Here is a 22,745-nt window from a genome sequence, read left to right on the forward strand (position 1 = left end):
ATGAGGGAACTTGAACTTCAGTGCCCTTCCTGATGGGCGGTGGAGGCATAAGCCCCAGCTGCCTATCAGGAAGAGGATCCTAGCCTGCTCCTGGCTTTGGCTAATGGGGATGCAGGTTGGGGACATGGGCTGTACCAGGGGGCAGAACTGATGGAGCAGGTAGGCTTCCCTTGGATCCACCCCTTGCCCATTTAAGCAGCCTGCACCCGGGGCACTACCTGTTCATTCCTTCGCTGGGTTTCCCTGCCCACCCACCCTTGGTTTACGATGATAGTTGATGACTTTGCTGTGGTCGCTGTTCTTCATGGAGTCGGGTAGGCATTTGCCCACCGGGCTAATTGGCTCTTACCCAGTGGTTTTCCCCACCTCGTCGCAATCGTCACAACTGCTTGGGCATTGGGGCAATCCTTTATCTTGGATGGAGGCAAGGTTGTAGTCTCTGCCTGCCCCTCCAAAATGCTAGGGTATCCCGTTAAAGGGATTGGGGGGAGTGGCCACAGCCACATGCCCAGGGGGGGCAGGGTCAAAGGGACTCCCCTAGATGGTAGTCGCTGCAGAGGTCACCCTATTTGATGTGAGTTTTAGAAACCCCCACCTGGATTGACCAGGCGTCACTTCCAGTGGGCGGGCCGGAAGTATTTAGATTGCCCCATGCCCAAGCCAAACCTCTTTCATCTGTATTCCATAAAGGTGTGGCCTGTTTTTAACCCAAAACCAGTCTTACTGGTCTCTTATTTATATGGGTTGGGGTATGGGGACCCCAATGACTGGTCCTGCAAGTGGTTTCTATGTACTGTGTTTAAGTACTTGTGTCAATGGCATTTTAAACGTAAGTTCTGAAACCCAAGAATTTAAATCTGCATCCATCAGTTTAACCAAAAGAATTAAAAAAGACTGGAAGGAATGCAAAAATCTATGATGAGCACTAATTAGCAGGAGCGAATGTACTTGAGTTTTGATTTGCCAGTATAAACTTTCTAATATATATGAAAATCACAGGTCCTTAATTTATTGAAAACAAAGCTTAGGATAAAATAGACCCACTAATTTGGAGAACCTCTGTTCTTCATGCCCAGATTGACACAAGAAGAGCCATATGAAATTCCCAAAAGACTTTCCTAGCCTGTATAACAGTTTCCTAGTACTGTTATACAATTACAGTACTTGTAAATACAGTAGTACCCTGCAAGACAAATGCCTTGGAAGACGAAAAACTCGCAAGACGAAAGGGTTTTTCGTTTTCTGAGGTGCTTCGCAAGACGGATTTCCCTATGGGCTTGCTTCGCTAGATGAAGCGGCCCTGCCTCTCGTGTCATGGCTACGCGCACTGCACGCACGCACGCACGCTTCCCTGCTCCTCTGGCTCCCTCCCACCTTCCCGCTGACGGTTGGTGCCTCGCGCCGCTGCCCACCCCCCTCACGCACTCCCCTCGGAGAGCCGTTGCCGCCAGCACCTCTCTCTCGCTCTCTCCCTCAGGTGAAGAGGATGGTGGCGGTTCCGCCGAGTCGCGCTCCTGAGCCCCGCCGCCCTCCAGCAGCCGCGTCGCACGGTGGCCACAACGCGCGGGTAAGCCTGAGGTACCGGCTGCGGCAGCTGTCCTGCTTCTCCCCGCCCCTCCCTGCCGTTGTCAGTGTTTAAATGCAGTGGTGCTTCGCAAGACGAAAAAACTCGCGGAATGAATTAATTTCGTCTTGCGAGGCACCACTGTAAAAGTATTCCATTTCAATAGGAAGTTTGCTAGGCCTCATCATTGCTATGCAGCTCATCAGCAAACCTAAACCACCATCGCCTTTGCATTTGCTCTCCTATGTTCCTGCTTTGGATGGTGCAAGGGCCAAATCCAGGAATGGCAGAAAGGAGGACATTTAACACTGCCTAGGGACTACAGAGGGGCTTTGCTTTTGGGAAAGCGAACCATTAAGCAACCTCACAAGGCAAACAGCGGACTTTATGGAAAGTGATTGTGTAACTAAAGCACAATCACTTTAAAACAAAGCAATATGTTAGATTGTTTCCTATCACTGTTTTTGAGTGCAGGGAAGACTCTCCCTGCCACCCTTCCCCCCCCCCCCCCAAGTCTCAAACTGTGAAGCCTTGTGAAGAGCTCTGGGAGAAAACAAGCATCAGGTCACAGTCTTTATAATAAAGGTCATTTGCCCGAGATGTGCAGGTGGGACAGGTCACAGGAATCATTCAAACTTTTGGCCCAGGAGTTAAAAAGAGAAAACTTAATCACACAAACAAACACAATCTTAATGATATTTATTTTGCTTATTGCTACAAATTTATTGAGAAGTGACTTGGGAGGAGTCGGCGGATAGTGCACAGAAAAAAGCAGCTTTTTTAAAAGCGTTGTCTTTATACTCAGTATTGTAGCTACATACTGGCATCATTTCACACACAGGAATTAGAAAGGAAACAAATCACACACAGGAATCCCAAAGGAAACAAATTGCTTACATCAATATTTTCTCATTGTGGCAAGATGCACTGCGCATATAACACCGATCCTAGCCCAACTGCACTGGCTACCAATAGGTTTCTGGGCCCCGTTTAAAGTGCTGGTTTTGATATTTACAGTGTTATGCTTCTCAGAACCCCAGTACCCCAAGGACCAGCCCTTCCCATATGAACCAACACAGTCCCTGCAATTGTCATCTGAGGCCCTCCTTCTTGTGCTCCACCCATGGGAGCTCCTGAGGTTGGCAACATGAGAATAGGGCCTTCTCAATAGGACTCTTTCTTGTGGGATGCTCCTCTCTGAGAGGCAGACCTGGTGCCATTGTTATATATCTTCAGTGTTGGGCAAAATTTTTGCTTTCCAACCAGGCCTCTATCTGTAAAGTTGTGGGCGAACATATCAGACGACACAGTGCTTTCTCCAGAGCAGCTCTTTATTGTAAGCTGGACAGACTGAACAGCAAACAGCTCAGCCGGCCTCCTTTTATAGGAGCCGGCTGTCAACATTGTAGCAACAACAACCCAGGGTTTCCCGCCTAAAATAACTGACGTGGACCTGAGTGAAAACTATCTACAGTATCCCCCTGTTGGCCCAGGGTGAGAACATCAGTACATAACACTATCTGTGATCGTTTAAAGTGAGTGGGATGTTTTACTGTATTTCCCACCTGCCTGCCCCCAATTTTAGTTTGTGTATTTCAGGTTGTTGTTGTTTTGTGATTTCATTAAAATCACATTCATGTTCTGGGTTGCTGTGGCAAAGAAAAAGTGACTAATAAATTTAATAATGATGATGATAATGATGACGATAAATAATAATAAAAAAATCAGAGGTGAAACCAAAGAATGCATAACCAAAATGAAAAAATACATAACCAAAGAATACAAGAGTATTCTGACAACAGTAGTCAGAAGAGGCAAGGGAACAGCCTCTTCAGTTCTGAGTTTCACAAAAGTTAATAAACCCTAACGGGAGTACAGACCACCTCTGAGTCAAAATTTAACAAGAGTTAAATTATTGCAGTTTTGCAATACTGGATATCACGAGACTAGACAATATGATAGTCAAAGGTTTACAGTGAGCTACAAGTTGCTAAGACTAGAAAAAATACTTGTATATAAAATAAACTTCTTTTGGATTATTTGTTTTTTGAAAAAACAAGCAAACCATTGTGGCACAATTCCAGCTTTCTAGCTGCACAGGCTTTGGTATTCAGAAAAAGCAGAATAAACCCTCCCCTTACAGAAAACCGCAGAAAGGAGAAGCAAGGGCTCCACCAGCCTTTGGTGCTGAAAGCTACATCTAGGTAGCTTTCTCTATGAAATCTGCAACCAGGCTGGGGAGCAGAAGGGGAGGGCCTCTTTAGTTGTTTTACACATTTCCAAAGAAAACCGGCTGATCCAGGAGCAGCAGGGTAGGTGCGCCATCTGCTTGATATACTTGACCAAGGCACTCCTCAAGTGCCTCATCGCTGAAATGAACAGGAGGTATGATGTCAACAGAAGCCTCCAGGGGAATACTGCTGTCATATTCCATCTTGAAAGTTGGAGGCTCCCCCAACATGGGATTCACATGGTTCTGTGTCAGAAACAAGTCTGCGGAGAGGGAAAACACACCCACCAACATTACAGCTAAGTGAGATTCCACATGTATAATCAAGGGGTGAACAAGCAACATCAAGGGATAGCCTGCATGTCTGAATGGATCACAGATGTGAGGCCAACAGAGTGGAGTTTATTCCTTTTATTATTTTTATTATTTCATAAAATTTATATGCTGCTTTTGTAAAAAAAACGAACAAACTAACCTCAAAGCGGTTTGCAAAAAAGAATTCCATGCTGCCTGAACCGTAATCCTTTTCTTTTCATTTCATTTATTTATTTATTTATCGTTAGCACATGACCAAGCAAACATGGAGCATACCCAGCATAAAAATAAATAGATGCAGTTGCACATAGCCAAGATTTTAAGATGAGTCTATATAGCCCAGCTATTACAAAGAGTAACTGCTGGGAGGAGTACTTACCATATTTTTCGCACCATAGGACGCACTTTTTCTCTCCTAAAAAGCAAGGGGAAATGTGTGTGCGTCCTATAGAGCAAATGCAGGAGGGAGGCAGTTGGGAAAAGCCCCCAAGCTCTTGCGGGCTTTTCCCCAGGAGGGAGAAGGGACTGACTGGCCACATCAGTTGCTTCTCCCACCTCCCAGAAAAGCCAGGAGAAGCCGCAATCTCTTTAAAGGGCTTCTGGGGCTTCTGCGGGCATCTGCAAGAGGTGAGGGAATCCCCCCACCTCCCAGGAAAGCCAGAAGAAGCCGTGCATCCCTTTTAAAGTGTGCGCGGCTTCTGCCGGTTTTGCGAAAGGTGAGGGAACCCCCCCCCCACCTCCCAGAAAAGCCAGGAAAGCCCTGCGCAGCGTCTCCTGGCAAGGAGAGGCTGCACAGGGCTATGGATTCTTTAGCTCCACGCAGCCTGTCCCGGGAGGGAGAGGCTGCACGGGGCTAAAGGGGAAGCCAAAACAGCGAGCGGGATCCATCCCACCCCATGCCTTGGCTTGCTCCATAGCTGTGCGCAACCCCTCTGGCAAGGAGAGGCTGCACGGGGCTATGGATTCTTTAGCACCACGCAGCCTCTCCCGGGAGGGAGAGGCTGCACGGGGCTAAAGGAGAAGCCAAAACAGTGAGCGGGATCCATCCCGCTCGCTGCCTTGGCTTGCTCCATAGCTGTGCGCAACCCCTCTGGCAAGGAGAGGCTGCACGGGGCTATGGATTCTTTAGCCCTATGCAGCGTCTCCTGGCAAGAAGAAGCTGCACGGGGCTAAAGGGGAAGCCAATACAGAGAGCGGGATCCATCCTGCTTGCTGTCTTGGCTTCTTCCATAGCTGCGTGCAACCCCTCCGGCAAGGAGAGGCTGCACGGGGCTATGGCTTCCTTAGCCCTGTGCAGCGTCTGCTGGCAAGGAGAGGCTGCACGGGGCTAAAGGGGAAGCCAAAACAGCTAGCGGGATCCATCCTGCTCGCTGCCTTGGCTTGTGCCATAGCTGCGCGCAACCCCTCCGGCAGGGAGAGGTTGTGCGCTGCCTGTACGCTGCTCTTTGGGGCTGGGGGGGGGAATTCCCCCCCCGATTTCCCCCCATAAAAACTGGGTGCGCCCTATTGTCCGGTGCGCCCTATGGTGCGAAAAATACAGTATGTGACTCTCCCTATTTATATAAAATAAAATAATGAGTCCACATCAAAACTGTCTAGTTTGGCTTCCCCCCAGACTACACATCTATGAGCTCATTCTCCCCACCACTTTCCCCTGGGAAAACCCGCTCTTTACCACTGGATCGGAACAAATGTCAATCAGGTTTCCTGTGGACTGATGTCTGCTCAGGTTCAGGGCTAAGGGTTTCCCCAGGGAAAGTGGCGGGGCAAATGGAAAACCTCTCTGACTCATGCCTCGAAAGCTCAGTACAAGCGGAAAGTCTCTCAGACATGTGCTTGGTGGGCATGGCACAAGCAAACTGTGGGCAAGCCCTATGCCTGACCACTCCATAACCAGTCCATAACCCTTCCTACACCAGGTGTATGTGGGGGGGGGGATCATCTCCCTGCACTGCCACCACCACCATGTTGATCGACATCTGGGAATAAATAAGCTTTCTACCAAAGCAGTTCATCTATTTCCAATAGCTCACCATTCATTGGTGCCTTCTGCTCATTCATCCCAGTCGCAACAGTTTCCACTTTCATCTAGGTGAAAGCAAACATACAAGGAAACTATTAAGGATGAGCACTTACTTATATTCCGTTATTCATTAAAAAGAAATCAGAGTGGTTTACAAGAATTGTATATAAAGCCCATACAATAAAGATTATGCAAAAATTTAAAATCAGGAATCAACGAACTATTATGGAAAGTTGTATTCTTAACTGCCTATATAATAAGAATAGAAACATCTTGAGCAGGGACTTAAGTTGGCACAGAAGCCTGCTGAATCTCTATTGGCAGGGTGTTCCACAGCACTCGGCCAATGACATGAAAGGCTTGGTTTTTCATTGTTGTCAAAGAAGCCTCACCAACTTGGGGAATGAACAACAACGCTCCTGTGGATGATCTCAGTGAATGAGCTGGGATATTAGGGTTTAGGCAGTCCCCGAAGTACCCAGTACCTAAGCAGCTCAGGGCCTTGTAAATTAACTCAAGAACCATAAATCTGGCTCAGTAGTAGATGAGCAGCCAGGGCAGATGCTTAAAAACCAATCTGAATGTGAGGGGACAGTTGCTTAGCTTTGTCTGGTTTGCAAAGTATTTATAATAAAACACACAGCTTGTGCGGGACGCGGGTGGTGCTGTGGGTTAAAGCCTCAGTGCCTAGGGCTTGCCGATCAAGAGGTCGGCGGTTCGAATCCCCGCGGCGGGGTGCGCTCCCGTTGTTCGGTCCCAGCGCCTGCCAACCTAGCAGTTCGAAAGCACCCCCGGGGGCAAGTAGATAAATAGGGACTAGCGGGAAGGTAAACAGCGTTTCCGTGTGCAGCTCTGGCTCGCCAGAGCTGTGATGTCACGCTGGCCACGTGACCCGGAAGTGTCTTCGGACAGCGCTGGCCCTCGGCCTCTTTGAGTGAGATGGGCGCACAACCCTAGAGTCTGTCAAGACTGGCCCGTACGGGCAGGGGTACCTTTACCTTACACAACTTGTGCATAGTTCATTTGATCAGGAATCAATAAATCTCTGAATGTTGTTTACTAATCTACCGAAAAAGGTCTACATTTCTTTACTCTAACATGCCGTATTTTCCCCTCTATAGGACACACTTTCCCCCCTCCAAAAATTAAGGGGAAATGTGTGTGCGTCCTATGGAGGGAATGCAGGCTCCTTGGCTTCAGCGGTAGCAATGCAAAGCCTCCGAAGCGCAGAGGGAGCGCTCCCTCCGCGCTCCGGAGGCTACGCGTTGCTTTCGCTGAAGCCTGGAAAGCAAGAGGGGTCAGTGAGCACCGACCCCTCTCACTCTCCAGGCTTCAGGGATAGCCGCCTGAAGCCTTTGGAGCGCAGCGGGAACTTGTGCTGTGCTCCAAAGGCTTCGAGTTTCTTTTGCTGAAGCCGGGAGAGCAAGACTCTCCTGGCTTCAGCAGAGAGGGAGAGCTGCGCAGCGCCCCTTCAGCCAACCGGGAGAAATGGAAGGGGCTCCGTTTCTCCTGCCGCTTCGCTGAAGGGGCGCTGAGCAGAGAGGGGTAGATTTTTTTTTCTTGTTCTCCCCCTCTAAAACAAGGTGCGTCCTATGGTCGGGTGCGTCCTATAGAGTGAAAAATACGGTATTTCATCTGTTTAGTCCTAGAGGCCAAATTCATGCATGTCATTTCCTCATGTTTTGCCACTGACACTCTGCTTAGGCTCTAGAATTTCACCTGGGGCACTGCTGCGACTGCCCCCAGATGTGTACCAGTAAATCCCAGTACGTGTTTGATATGTTCTGTGTGTGTCAGCTAAAACATTAAGGCATCTAAAGTAACTTTGGGGGGGGGGGCGGTCTTGTTACCCTGCTAATTCTGGTCTGCTTAGCTGCAGTGTATACACATTTTAAATAAATAATTAAAAAAAGCACTGAGAGCCAGCCTTGGCTGCCAAGCAGCAATCAGACTGGATCTAAGGGAACTTTAGATTTCATTTTTTTGTTGTTGTTATTATTCTAATAATCATCTTCCAGTATTTTTGTGCAGAATTATAGGTTCACTGCATATAGTAATGTGTCCTGCTCTTCTTTTTGCACCTCCAGTGTAATTCTTAATATGACTCATTCACTGAGAGGCAGTGTGATGTAGTGGGGCTGGACCAGGCCCTTGGGTGACCGGGTTCAAATCCCCGTTCAGCCATAAAATTCATTGGGTGTGACCAGTCACTACATGCCAGCCTAGGTTGTTGTGGGGATAAAATGAGAGAGCCTTGCAGGGAAAAGTGGGATATAGTGGAAATAATCAAATAAAGTAAAGGTAAAGGTAAAGGGACCCCTGACCGTTAAGTCCAGTCGTGGCCGACTCTGGGGTTGCGGTGCTCATCTCGTTTTATTGGCTGAGGGAGCTGGCGTACAGCTTCCGGGTCATGTGGCCAGCATGACTAAGCCACTTCTGGTGAGCCAGAGCAGCGCACGGAAATGCCGTTTACCTTCCCGCCGGAGCGGTACCTATTTATCTACTTGCACTGACGTGCTTTCGAACTGCTAGGTTGGCAGGAGCAGGACTGAGCAACAGGAGCTGTGGTACCCCGCAAGACGAATGCCTCGCAAGACGAAAAACTCGCTAGACGAAAGGGTTTTTCGTTTTCTGAGGTGCTTCGCAGGACGAATTTCCCTATGGGCTTGCTTAGCAAGACGAAAACGTCTTGCAAGTTTGTTTCCTGTTTCTGAAAAACGTTAATACCCAGGGTGCATTCCTTTAAGAGGTGCAGTTGCGACTTGACTTTGAGGAGCAACTCATAGCACACGGTGTGGTAGCCTTTTTTGAGATTTTTGAAGACTTCGGTGATTTTTGAAGCTTTTGCAGAACTTCTTTTGCAGCCATTTGATAAGTTAAACTTTTAAAACCTTTTTTGGGGGGGTTGGATTTTGGGTTGGGGTGTTTAGAATTCAAGGACTTGGTGTTGGGGAGGGGTTTGCAAGAATCTGGAAGCTTGTGGGGTTTTTTTCTGATTTTTTGGGACCATTGGGGCAAACTGCCTTTTTTTTTAAAGAAAAAAGATTTCTGGGTTTGGATTTCTGAGTGGAGGGTGTCTGGGGGGTTCAGGGAATTTTTGAGAAGGGGTTTGCAGGAATCTGGAAGCCTGTGGGGTTTTTTCTGATTTTTTTCTGATTTTTTGGGACCACTGGGGCAAACTGCCTTTCTTAAAAAAAAATAAAAATCTGGGTATAGATTTCTGAGTGGAGGGTGGCTGGGGGGGTCAGGGAATTGTTGAGAAGGGGTTTGCAGGAATCTGGAAGCTTGTGGGGGGTTTTCTGCATTTTTCTGATTTTCTGTGACCATTGGGGCAAACTGCCTTTTTAAAATAAAATAAAATCTGGGTTTGGATTGCTGAGTGGAGGGTGGCTGGGGGGGGGGGGGGTCAGGGAATTGTTGAGAAGCGGTTTGCAGGAATCTGGAAGCTTGTGGGGTTTTTTTCTGATTTTTTCTGATTTTTGGGGACCACTGGGGCAAACTGCCTTTTTAAAAAAAAAGATTTCTGGGTTTGGATTTCTGAGTGGAGGGTGGCTGGGGGGGGTGTCAAGGAATTGTTGAGAAGGGGTTTGCAGGAATCTGGAAGCTTGTGGGGGTTTTTCTGCATTTTTCTGATTTTTTGTGACCATTGGGGAAAACTGCCTTTTTTTAACAAAAAATAATTCTGGTTTGGATTTCTGAGTGGAGGGTGGCTGGGGGTTCAGAGAATTGTTGAGAAGGGTTTTGCAGGAATCTGGAAGCTTGTGGGGGTTTTTTTCTGATTTTTTCTGATTTGCTGTGACCATTGGGGCATACTGCCTTTTTTTAAAAAAAATAATTTCTGGGTTTTCATTTCTGAGTGGAGGGTGTCTGGGGGGTTCAGAGAATTGTTGAGAAGGGGTTTGCAGGAATCTGGAAGCTTGTGGGGGTTTTTCTGCATTTTTCTGATTTGCTGTGACCATTGGGACAAAATGCCTTTTTTAAAAAAATAATTTCTGGGTTTGGATTTCTGAGTGGAGGGTGTCTGGGGGGTTCAGGGAATTGTTGAGAAGGGGTTTGCAGGAATCTGGAAGCTTGTGGGGGTGTTTCTGATTTTTTCTGATTTTTTGGGACCATTGGGGCAAACTGCCTTTTTAAAATAAAATAAAAATTCTGGGTTTTGAATTCTGAGTGGAGGGTGGCTGGGGGGTTCAGGGAATTGTTGAGAAGGGGTTTGCAGGAATCTGGAAGCTTGTGCGGTTTTTTTCCTGATTTTTTCTGATTTTCTGTGACCATTGGGGAAAAACTGCATTTTTTTAAAAAAAAAGTAAAAAAAAATCTGGGTTTGGATTTCTGTGTGGTGGGTGGCTGGGTGGGGGTCAGGAAATTATTGAAAAGGGGTTTGTAGGAATCTGGAAGCTTGTGCGGTTTTTTTCTGATTTCTTTCTGATTTTTTGGGGACCATTGGGGCAAACTGCCTTTTTTTAACAAAAAAAAATTCTGGGTTTGGATTTCTGAGTGGAGGGTGTCTGGGGGGTTCAGGGAATTGTTGAGAAGGGGTTTGCAGGAATCTGGAAGACTGTGGGGTTTTTTCTGAATTTTTTCTGATTTTTTGGGACCATTGGGGCAAACTGCCTTTCTTAAAAAAATAAAAATTCTGGGTTTCGATTTCTGAGTGGAGGGTGGCTGGGGGGGGGGGGTTCAGGAAATTGTTGAGAAGGGGTTTGCAGGAATCTGGAAGCTTGTGCGGTTTTTTTTCTGATTTTTTTCTGATTTTTTGGGACCATTGGGGCAAACTGCCATTTTTTTTTTTAAAAAAGATTTCTGGGTTTTGATTTCTGAGTGGAGGGTGGCTGGGGGGTTCAGGGAATTGTTGAGAAGGGGTTTGCAGGAATCTGGAAGCTTGTGGGGGTTTTTCTGCATTTTTCTGATTTTTTGTGACCATTGGGGAAAACTGCCTTTTTTTAACAAAAAATAATTCTGGTTTGGATTTCTGAGTGGAGGGTGGCTGGGGGTTCAGAGAATTGTTGAGAAGGGTTTTGCAGGAATCTGGAAGCTTGTGGGGGTTTTTTTCTGATTTTTTCTGATTTGCTGTGACCATTGGGGCCTACTGCCTTTTTTAAAAAAAAATAATTTCTGGGTTTTCATTTCTGAGTGGAGGGTGTCTGGGGGGTTCAGAGAATTGTTGAGAAGGGGTTTGCAGGAATCTGGAAGCTTGTGGAGGTTTTTCTGCATTTTTCTGATTTGCTGTGACCATTGGGACAAAATGCCTTTTTTAAAAAAATAATTTCTGGGTTTGGATTTCTGAGTGGAGGGTGTCTGGGGGGTTCAGGGAATTGTTGAGAAGGGGTTTGCAGGAATCTGGAAGCTTGTGGGGGTGTTTCTGATTTTTTCTGATTTTTTGGGACCATTGGGGCAAACTGCATTTCTTAAAAAAAATAAAAATTCTGGGTTTTGAATTCTGAGTGGAGGGTGGCTGGGGGGTTCAGGGAATTGTTGAGAAGGGGTTTGCAGGAATCTGGAAGCTTGTGCGGTTTTTTTCCTGATTTTTTCTGATTTTCTGTGACCATTGGGGAAAAACTGCATTTTTTAAAAAAAAAAGTAAAAAAAATTCTGGGTTTGGATTTCTGTGTGGTGGGTGGCTGGGGGGGGGGGTCAGGAAATTGTTGAGAAGGGGTTTGCAGGAATCTGGAAGCTTGTGGGGTTTTTTTTCTGATTTTTTCTGATTTGCTGTGACCATTGGGACATACTGTCTTTTTTTTAAAAAAAATAATCTCTGGGTTTTGATTTCTGAGTGGAGAGTGTCTGGGGGGTTCAGGGAATTGTTGAGAAGGGGTTTGCAGGAATCTGGAAGCTTGTGGGGGTTTTCTGCATTTTTCTGATTTGCTGTGACCATTGGGGAAAAACTGCCGTTTTTAAAAAAAAGATTTCTGGGTTTGGATTTCTGAGTGGAGGGTGGCTGGGGGCTTCAGGGAATTGTTGAGAAGGGGTCTGCAGGAATCTGGAAGCTTGTGGGGGTTTTTCTGCATTTTTCTGATTTTCTGTGACCATTGGGGCAAACTGCCTTTCTTAAAAAAAATAAAAATTCTGGGTTTTGATTTCTTAGTGGAGGGTGTCTGGGGGGTTGAGGGAATTGTTGAGAAGGGGTTTGCAGGAATCTGGAAGCCTGTGGGTTTTTTTCTGTTTTTTTCTGATTTTTTGGGACCATTGGGGCAATCTGCCTTTTTTTAACAAAAAAAAAAAAAATTCTGGGTATGGATTTCTGAGTGGAAGGTGTTGAGAAGGGGTTTGCAGGAATCTGGAAGCTTGTGCGGTTTTTTTCCTGATTTTTTCTGATTTTCTGTGACCATTGGGGCAAACTGCCTTTTTTTAAAAAAAAAAAATTCTGGATTCTCATTTCTGAGTGGAGGGTGGCTGGGGGTTCAGGGAATTGTTGAGTAGGGGTTTGCAGGAATCTGGAAGCGTGTGGGGTTTTTTCTGATTTTTTCTGATTTTTTCTGATTTTTTGGGGACCATTGGGGCAAACTGCCTTTTTTTAACAAAAAAAAATTCTGGGTATGGATTTCTGAGTGGAGTGTGGCTGGGGGGTTCAGGAAATTGTTGAGAAGGGGTTTGCAGGAATCTGGAAGCTTGTGCGGTTTTTTTCCTGATTTTTCCTGATTTTCTGTGACTATTGGGGAAAAACTGCGTTTTTTAAAAAAAAAAAAGTAAAAAAATTCTGGGTTTGTATTTCTGTGTGGTGGGTGGCTGGGTGGGGGTCAGGAAATTATTGAAAAGGGGTTTGTAGGAATCTGGAAGCTTGTGCGGTTTTTTTCTGATTTTTTCTGATTTCCTGTGACCATTGGACAAACTGCCTTTTTTTAACAAAAAAAAATTCTGGGTTTGGATTTCTGAGTGGAGGGTGTCTGGGGGGTTCAGGGAATTGTTGAGAAGGGGTTTGCAGGAATCTGGAAGACTGTGGGGTTTTTTCTGAATTTTTTCTGATTTTTTGGGACCATTGGGGCAAACTGCCTTTCTTAAAAAAATAAAAATTCTGGGTTTCGATTTCTGAGTGGAGGGTGGCTGGGGGGGGGGGGTTCAGGAAATTGTTGAGAAGGGGTTTGCAGGAATCTGGAAGCTTGTGCGGTTTTTTTCCTGATTTTTTCTGATTTTCTGTGACCATTGGGACAAACTGCATTTTCTTAACAAAAAAAAAATTCTGGGTTTGGATTTCTGAGTGGAGGATGGCTGGGGGGGGGGGTCAGGAAATTCTTGAGAAGGGGTTTGCAGGAATCTGGAAGTTTGTGCGGTTCTTTTCCTGATTTTTTTGTGACCATTGGGGCAAACTGCCTTTTTTTTAAAAAAAGATTTCTTTGTTTTGATTTCTGTGTGGTGGGTGGCTGGGGGGGGGGGTCAAGGAATTGTTGAGAAGGGGTTTGCAGGAATCTGGAAGCTTGTGGGGGTTTTTCTGCATTTTTATGATTTTCTGTGACCATTGGGCCAAACTGCCTTTTTTTAAAAAAAAAATCTGGGTTTGGATTTCTGGGTGGTGGGTGGCTGGGTGGGGGTCAGGAAATTATTGAAAAGGGGTTTGCAGGAATCTGGAAGCTTGTGCGGTTTTTTTTCTGATTTTTTCTGATTTCCTGTGACCATTGGACAAACTGCCTTTTTAAAAATAAATAAATAAATCTGGGTTTGGATTTCTGTGTGGTGGGTGGCTGGGTGGGGGTCAGGAAATTATTGAAAAGGGGTTTGCAGGAATCTGGAAGCCTGTGGGATTTTTTTCTGATTTTTTCTGATTTTTTGGGGACCATTGGGGCAAACTGCCTTTTTTTAACAAAAAATAGTTCTGGTTGGATTTCTGAGTGGAGGGTGGCTGGGAGTTCAGAGAATTGTTGAGAAGGGTTTTGCAGGAATCTGGAAGCTTGTGGGGTTTTTTTCTGATTTTTTCTGATTTGCTGTGACCATTGGGGCCTACTGCCTTTTTTAAAAAAAAATAATTTCTGGGTTTTCATTTCTGAGTGGAGGGTGTCTGGGGGGTTCAGAGAATTGTTGAGAAGGGGTTTGCAGGAATCTGGAAGCTTGTGGAGGTTTTTCTGCATTTTTCTGATTTGCTGTGACCATTGGGACAAAATGCCTTTTTAAAAAAAATAATTTCTGGGTTTGGATTTCTGAGTGGAGGGTGTCTGGGGGGTTCAGTGGATTGATGAGAAGGGGTTTGCAGGAATCTGGAAGCTTGTGGGGGTGTTTCTGATTTTTTCTGATTTTTTGGGACCATTGGGGCAAACTGCATTTCTTAAAAAAAATAAAAATTCTGGGTTTTGAATTCTGAGTGGAGGGTGGCTGGGGGGTTCAGGGAATTGTTGAGAAGGGGTTTGCAGGAATCTGGAAGCTTGTGCGGTTTTTTTCCTGATTTTTTCTGATTTTCTGTGACCATTGGGGAAAAACTGCATTTAAAAAAAAAAAAAGTAAAAAAAATTCTGGGTTTGGATTTCTGTGTGGTGGGTGGCTGGGGGGGGGGTCAGGAAATTGTTGAGAAGGGGTTTGCAGGAATCTGGAAGCTTGTGGGGGTTTTTTTCTGATTTTTTCTGATTTGCTGTGACCTTGGGACATACTGCCTTTTTTTAAAATAAAATAATCTCTGGGTTTTGATTTCTGAGTGGAGAGTGTCTGGGGGGTTCAGGGAATTGTTGAGAAGGGGTTTGCAGGAATCTGGAAGCTTGTGGGGGTTTTTCTGCACTTTTCTGATTTGCTGTGACCATTGGGGAAAAACTGCCTTTTTTAAAAAAAAGATTTCTGGGTTTGGATTTCTGAGTGGAGGGTGGCTGGGGGCTTCAGGGAATTGTTGAGAAGGGGTCTGCAGGAATCTGGAAGCTTGTGGGGGTTTTTCTGCATTCTTCTGATTTTCTGTGACCATTGGGGCAAACTGCCTTTCTTAAAAAAAATAAAAATTCTGGGTTTTGATTTCTGAGTGGAGGGTGTCTGGGGGGTTGAGGGAATTGTTGAGAAGGGGTTTGCAGGAATCTGGAAGCCTGTGGGTTTTTTTCTGTTTTTTTTCTGATTTTTTGGGACCATTGGGGCAATCTGCCTTTTTTTAACAAAAAAAAAAATTCTGGGTATGGATTTCTGAGTGGAAGGTGTTGAGAAGGGGTTTGCAGGAATCTGGAAGCTTGTGCGGTTTTTTTCCTGATTTTTTCTGATTTTCTGTGACCATTGGGGCAAACTGCCTTTTTTTAAAAAAAAAAAATTCTGGATTCTCATTTCTGAGTGGAGGGTGGCTGGGGGTTCAGGGAATTGTTGAGTAGGGGTTTGCAGGAATCTGGAAGCGTGTGGGGTTTTTTCTGATTTTTTCTGATTTTTTGGGGACCATTGGGGCAAACTGCCTTTTTTTAACAAAAAAAAATTCTGGGTATGGATTTCTGAGTGGAGTGTGGCTGGGGGGTTCAGGAAATTGTTGAGAAGGGGTTTGCAGGAATCTGGAAGCTTGTGCGGTTTTTTTCCTGATTTTTTCTGATTTTCTGTCACCATTGGGGAAAAACTGCCTTTTTAAAAAAAAAAAAAATAATAATTTCTGGGTTTTGATTTCTGAGTGGAGGGTGTCTGGGGGGTTCAGGGAATTGTTGAGAAGGGGTTTGCAGGAATCTGGAAGCTTGTGCGGTTTTTTTCTGATTTTTTCTGATTTTTGGGGACCATTGGGGCAAACTGCCTTTTTTAAAAAAAAGATTTCTGGGTTTGGATTTCTGAGTGTAGGGTGGCTGGGGGTTCAGGGAATTGTTGAGAAGGGGTTTGCAGGAATCTGGAAGCTTGTGCGGGTTTTTTCCTGATTTTTTCTGATTTTCTGTGACCATTGGGGCAAACTACCTTTTCTTAACAAAAAAAAAAAAAATTCTGGGTTTGGATTTCTGAGTGGAGGGTGGCTGGGGGGGGGTGTCAGGAAATTCTTGAGAAGGGGTTTGCAGGAATCTGGAAGCTTGTGCGGTTTTTTTCCTGATTTTTTCTGATTTTATTGGGACCATTGGGGCAAACTGCCTTTTTTTTAACAAAATTTTTTTTCTGGATTTTGATTTCTGAGTGGAGGGTGGCTGGGGGGGGGGGGGTCAGGAAATTGTTCAGAAGGGGTTTGCAGGAATCTGGAAGCCTGTGGCGTTTTTTTCTGATTTTTTCTGATTTTTTGGGGACCAATGGGGGAAACCGCCTTTTTTTAATAAAAAAAAATTCTGGGTTTAGATTTCTGAGTGGAGGGTGGCTGGGGGTTCAGGGAATTGTTGAGAAGGGGTTTGCAGGAATCTGGAAGCTTGTGGGGTTTTTTTCTGATTTTTTCTGATTTTCTGTTACCATTGGGGCAAACTGCCTTTAAAAAAAAAAAAAAATTCTGCGTTTGGATTTCTGAGTGTAGGGTGGCTGGGGGTTCAGGGAATTGTTGAGTAGGGGTTTGAGGAATCTGGAAGCTTGTGGGGTTTTTTCTGATTTTTTCTGATTTTTTGGGGACCATTGGGGCAAACTGCCTTTTTTTAACAAAAAAAAATTTCTGGGTATGGATTTCTGAGTGGAGGGTGGCTGGGGGGTTCAGGAAATTGTTGAGAAGGGGTTTGCAGGAATCTGGAAGCTTGTGCGGTTTTTTTCCTGATTTTTTCTGATTTTCTGTCACCATTGGGGAAAAACTGCCTTTTTAAAAAATAAATAAATAATAATTTCTGGGTTTTGATTTCTGAGTGGAGGGTGTCTGGGGGGTTCAGGGAATTGTTGAGAAGGGGTTTGCAGGAATCTGGAAGCTTGTGCGGTTTTTTTCTGATTTTTTCTGATTTTTGGGGACCATTGGGGCAAACTGCCTTTTTTAAAAAAAAGATTTCTGGGTTTGGATTTCTGAGTGTAGGGTGGCTGGGGGTTCAGGGAATTGTTGAGAAGGGGTTTGCAGGAATCTGGAAGCTTGTGCGGGTTTTTTCCTGATTTTTTCTGATTTTCTGTGACCATTGGGGCAAACTACCTTTTCTTAACAAAAAAAAAAAAAATTCTGGGTTTGGATTTCTGAGTGGAGGGTGGCTGGGGGGGGGTGTCAGGAAATTCTTGAGAAGGGGTTTGCAGGAATCTGGAAGCTTGTGCTGTTTTTTTCCTGATTTTTTCTGATTTTATTGGGACCATTGGGGCAAACTGCCTTTTTTTTAACAAAAATTTTTTTCTGGATTTTGATTTCTGAGTGGAGGGTGGCTGGGGGGGGGGGTCAGGAAATTGTTCAGAAGGGGTTTGCAGGAATCTGGAAGCCTGTGGCGTTTTTTTCTGATTTTTTGGGGACCAATGGGGGAAACCGCCTTTTTTTAATAAAAAAAAATTCTGGGTTTAGATTTCTGAGTGGAGGGTGGCTGGGGGTTCAGGGAATTGTTGAGAAGGGGTTTGCAGGAATCTGGAAGCTTGTGGGGTTTTTTTCTGATTTTTTCTGATTTTCTGTTACCATTGGGGCAAACTGCCTTTAAAAAAAAAAAAAAAATTCTGCGTTTGGATTTCTGAGTGTAGGGTGGCTGGGGGTTCAGGGAATTGTTGAGTAGGGGTTTGAGGAATCTGGAAGCTTGTGGGGTTTTTTTCTGATTTTTTCTGATTTTTTGGGGACCATTGGGGCAAACTGCCTTTTTTTAACAAAAAAAAATTTCTGGGTATGGATTTCTGAGTGGAGGGTGGCTGGGGGGTTCAGGAAATTGTTGAGAAGGGGTTTGCAGGAATCTGGAAGCTTGTGCAGTTTTTTTCCTGATTTTCTGTGACCATTGGGGAAAAACTGCCTTTTTTTAAAAAAAAAAGTAAAAAAATTCTGGGTTTGGATTTCTGTGTGGTGGGCGGCTGGGGGGGGGGTCAGGAAATTGTTGAGAAGGGGTTTGCAGGAATCTGGAAGCTTGTGGGGTTTTTTTCTGTTTTTTTCTGATTTGCTGTGACCACTGGGGCATACTGCCTTTTTTTAACAAAAAAAAATTCTGGGTTTTGATGTCTGAGTGGAGGGTGGCTGGGGGGGGGGTCAGGAAATTCTTGAGAAGGGGTTTGCAGGAATCTGGAAGCTTGTGCGGTTTTTTACCTGATTTTTTCTGATTTTCTGTGACCATTGGGGCAAACTGCCTTTTTTTAACAAAAAAAAAATTCTGGGTTTGGATTTCTGAGTGTAGGGTGGCTGGGGGTTCAGGGAATTGTTGAGTAGGGGTTTGAGGAATCTGGAAGCTTGTGGGGTTTTTTCTGATTTTTTCTGATTTTTGGGGGACCATTGGGGCAAACTGCCTTTTTTTAACAAAAAAAATTCTGGGTATGGATTTCTGAGTGGAGGGTGGCTGGGGGGTTCAGGAAATTGTTGAGAAGGGGTTTGCAGGAATCTGGAAGCTTGTGCGGTTTTTTTTCCTGATTTTCTGTGACCATTGGGGAAAAACTGCCTTTTTTAAAAAAAAAAGTAAAAAAATTCTGGGTTTGGATTTCTGAGTGGAGGGTGGCTGGGGGGGTCAGGAAATTCTTGAGAAGGGGTTTGCAGGAATCTGGAAGCTTGTGCGGTTTTTTACCTGATTTTTTTCTGATTTTCTGTGACCATTGGGGCAAACTGCCTTTTTTTAACAAAAAAAAAATTCTGGGTTTGGATTTCTGAGTGGAGGATCGTTGGGGGGGGGGGGGGTCAGGAAATTCTTGAGAAGGGGTTTGCAGGAATCTGGAAGCTTGTGCGGTTTTTTTTTCTGATTTTTTGTGACCATTGGGGAAACTGCCTTTTTAAAAAACAAAAGATTTCTGGCTTTGGATTTCTGAGTGGAGGGTGTCTGGGGGGTTCAGGGAATTGTTGAGAAGGGGTTTGCAGGAATCTGGAAGCCTGTGGGGTTTTTTTCTGATTTTTTGGGACCATTGGGGCAAACTGCCTTTTTTTAAAAAAAAATCTGGGTTTGGATTTCTGTGTGGTGGGTGGCTGGGGGGTGGTGGTCAGGTAATTGTTGAGTAGGGGTTTGAGGAATCTGGAAGCTTGTGCGGTTTTTTTCTGATTTTGTCTGATTTTATTGGGACCATTGGGGCAAACTGCCTTTTTTCAACAAAAAAAAAAAAATATGGGTTTGGATTTCTGAGTGGAGGGTGGCTGGGGGGGGGGTCAGGAAATTGTTGAGAAGGGGTTTGCAGGAATCTGGAAGCTTGTGGGTTTTTTTTCTGATTTTTTGGGACCATTGGGGCAAACTGGGTTTTTTTAAAAAAAAAAAAATTCTGGATTTGGATTTCTGAGTGGAGGGTGGCTGGGGGCTTCAAGGAATTGTTGAGAAGGGGTTTGCAGGAATCTGGAAGGTTGTGGGGTTTTTTTCTGATTTTTTTCTGATTTTTTTGGGACCATTGGGGCAAACTGCCTTTTTTTAACAAAAAAAAATTCTGGGTTTGGATTTCTGTGTGGTGGGTGGCTGGGGGGTTCAGGAAATTGTTGGGAAGGGGTTTGCAGGAATCTGGAAGCTTGTGTGGTTTTTTTCTGATTTTTTGGGACCATTGGGAAAATCTGCCTTTTAAAAAAAAATAAAAAATCTGGGTTTGGATTTCTGTCTGGTGGGTGGCTGGGGGGCTCAGGGAATTCTTGAGAAGGGGTTTGCAGGAATCTGGAAGCTTGTGGGGGTTTTTCTGCATTTTTCTGATTTGCTGTGACCATTGGGGCAAACTGCCTTTTTTTTAAAAAAAAGATTTCTGGGTTTGGATTTCTCAATGGAGGGTGTCTGGGGGGTTCAGGGAATTGTTGAGAAGGGGCTTGCAGGAATCTGGAAGCTTGTGGGGGTTTTTCTGCATTTTTCTGATTTTTTGGGACCATTGGGGCAAACTGCCTTTCTTAAAAAAAAAAAAAGATTTCTGGGTTTAGATTTCTGAGTGGAGGGTGACTGGGGGGGTCAGGGAATTGTTGAGAAGGGGTTTGCAGGAATCTGGAAGCTTGTGGGGGTTTTCTGCATTTTTCTGATTTGCTGTGACCATTGGGGCAGACTGCCTTTAAAAATAATAATTCTGGTTTGGATTTCTGAGTGGAGGGTGGCTGGGGGTTCAGGGAATTGTTGAGAAGGGGTTTACAGGAATCTGGAAGCTTGTGGGGTTTTTTTCTGATTTCTTTCTGATTTTTTGGGGACCATTGGGGCAAACTGCCTTTTTTTAACAAAAAAAAATTCTGGGTTTGGATTTCTGAGTGTAGGGTGGCTGGGGGTTCAGGGAATTGTTGAGAAGGGGTTTGCAGGAATCTGGAAGCTTGTGCGGGTTTTTTCCTGATTTTTTCTGATTTTCTGTGACCATTGGGGCAAACTACCTTTTCTTAACAAAAAAAAAAAAAATTCTGGGTTTGGATTTCTGAGTGGAGGGTGGCTGGGGGGGGGGTGTCAGGAAATTCTTGAGAAGGGGTTTGCAGGAATCTGGAAGCTTGTGCGGTTTTTTTCCTGATTTTTTCTGATTTTATTGGGACCATTGGGGCAAACTGCCTTTTTTTTAACAAAAATTTTTTTCTGGATTTTGATTTCTGAGTGGAGGGTGGCTGGGGGGGGGGGTCAGGAAATTGTTCAGAAGGGGTTTGCAGGAATCTGGAAGCCTGTGGCGTTTTTTTCTGATTTTTTGGGGACCAATGGGGGAAACCGCCTTTTTTTAATAAAAAAAAATTCTGGGTTTAGATTTCTGAGTGGAGGGTGGCTGGGGGTTCAGGGAATTGTTGAGAAGGGGTTTGCAGGAATCTGGAAGCTTGTGGGGTTTTTTTCTGATTTTTTCTGATTTTCTGTTACCATTGGGGCAAACTGCCTTTAAAAAAAAAAAAAAATTCTGCGTTTGGATTTCTGAGTGTAGGGTGGCTGGGGGTTCAGGGAATTGTTGAGTAGGGGTTTGAGGAATCTGGAAGCTTGTGGGGTTTTTTTCTGATTTTTTCTGATTTTTTGGGGACCATTGGGGCAAACTGCCTTTTTTTAACAAAAAAAAATTTCTGGGTATGGATTTCTGAGTGGAGGGTGGCTGGGGGGTTCAGGAAATTGTTGAGAAGGGGTTTGCAGGAATCTGGAAGCTTGTGCGGTTTTTTTCCTGATTTTCTGTGACCATTGGGGAAAAACTGCCTTTTTTTAAAAAAAAAAGTAAAAAAATTCTGGGTTTGGATTTCTGTGTGGTGGGCGGCTGGGGGGGGGGGTCAGGAAATTGTTGAGAAGGGGTTTGCAGGAATCTGGAAGCTTGTGGGGTTTTTTTCTGTTTTTTTCTGATTTGCTGTGACCACTGGGGCATACTGCCTTTTTTTAACAAAAAAAAATTCTGGGTTTTGATGTCTGAGTGGAGGGTGGCTGGGGGGGGGGTCAGGAAATTCTTGAGAAGGGGTTTGCAGGAATCTGGAAGCTTGTGCGGTTTTTTACCTGATTTTTTCTGATTTTCTGTGACCATTGGGGCAAACTGCCTTTTTTTAACAAAAAAAAAATTCTGGGTTTGGATTTCTGAGTGTAGGGTGGCTGGGGGTTCAGGGAATTGTTGAGTAGGGGTTTGAGGAATCTGGAAGCTTGTGGGGTTTTTTCTGATTTTTTCTGATTTTTGGGGGACCATTGGGGCAAACTGCCTTTTTTTAACAAAAAAAATTCTGGGTATGGATTTCTGAGTGGAGGGTGGCTGGGGGGTTCAGGAAATTGTTGAGAAGGGGTTTGCAGGAATCTGGAAGCTTGTGCGGTTTTTTTTTCCTGATTTTCTGTGACCATTGGGGAAAAACTGCCTTTTTTAAAAAAAAAGTAAAAAAATTCTGGGTTTGGATTTCTGAGTGGAGGGTGGCTGGGGGGGTCAGGAAATTCTTGAGAAGGGGTTTGCAGGAATCTGGAAGCTTGTGCGGTTTTTTACCTGATTTTTTTCTGATTTTCTGTGACCATTGGGGCAAACTGCCTTTTTTTAACAAAAAAAAAATTCTGGGTTTGGATTTCTGAGTGGAGGATCGCTGGGGGGGGGGGGGTCAGGAAATTCTTGAGAAGGGGTTTGCAGGAATCTGGAAGCTTGTGCGGTTTTTTTTTCTGATTTTTTGTGACCATTGGGGAAACTGCCTTTTTAAAAAACAAAAGATTTCTGGCTTTGGATTTCTGAGTGGAGGGTGTCTGGGGGGTTCAGGGAATTGTTGAGAAGGGGTTTGCAGGAATCTGGAAGCCTGTGGGGTTTTTTTCTGATTTTTTGGGACCATTGGGGCAAACTGCCTTTTTTTAAAAAAAAATCTGGGTTTGGATTTCTGTGTGGTGGGTGGCTGGGGGGTGGTGGTCAGGTAATTGTTGAGTAGGGGTTTGAGGAATCTGGAAGCTTGTGCGGTTTTTTTCTGATTTTGTCTGATTTTATTGGGACCATTGGGGCAAACTGCCTTTTTTCAACAAAAAAAAAAAAATATGGGTTTGGATTTCTGAGTGGAGGGTGGCTGGGGGGGGGGGTCAGGAAATTGTTGAGAAGGGGTTTGCAGGAATCTGGAAGCTTGTGGGTTTTTTTTCTGATTTTTTGGGACCATTGGGGCAAACTGGGTTTTTTTAAAAAAAAAAAAATTCTGGATTTGGATTTCTGAGTGGAGGGTGGCTGGGGGCTTCAAGGAATTGTTGAGAAGGGGTTTGCAGGAATCTGGAAGGTTGTGGGGTTTTTTTCTGATTTTTTTCTGATTTTTTTGGGACCATTGGGGCAAACTGCCTTTTTTTAACAAAAAAAAATTCTGGGTTTGGATT

The 22,745-nt window shown here is 44.7% G+C and overlaps 1 protein-coding gene across 1 annotated transcript in view; it reads right to left on the reverse strand.

Annotated features, from left to right (window-relative positions):
• Window positions 1-2,246: 2,246 nt before the first annotated feature.
• Window positions 2,247-22,745, reverse strand: part of LOC310669560 (heat shock factor protein 3-like) — an 80,567-nt gene continuing 60,068 nt past the window's right edge. Inside the window, exons 10-12 of the mRNA XM_083423888.1 lie at window positions 6,143-6,197; window positions 3,082-4,057; window positions 2,247-2,834 (exon numbers count right to left, since the gene is read on the reverse strand). Of these exons, the coding sequence (XP_083280014.1) occupies window positions 3,834-4,057; window positions 6,143-6,197 (279 nt within the window). The 3' untranslated portion in view covers window positions 2,247-2,834; window positions 3,082-3,833. The remainder of the gene's footprint in view (window positions 2,835-3,081; window positions 4,058-6,142; window positions 6,198-22,745) is intronic.

Source organism: Podarcis tiliguerta (assembly GCF_965153285.1).
Source record: "Podarcis tiliguerta genome assembly, chromosome: Z".
Classification (NCBI taxonomy): domain Eukaryota; kingdom Metazoa; phylum Chordata; class Lepidosauria; order Squamata; family Lacertidae; genus Podarcis; species Podarcis tiliguerta.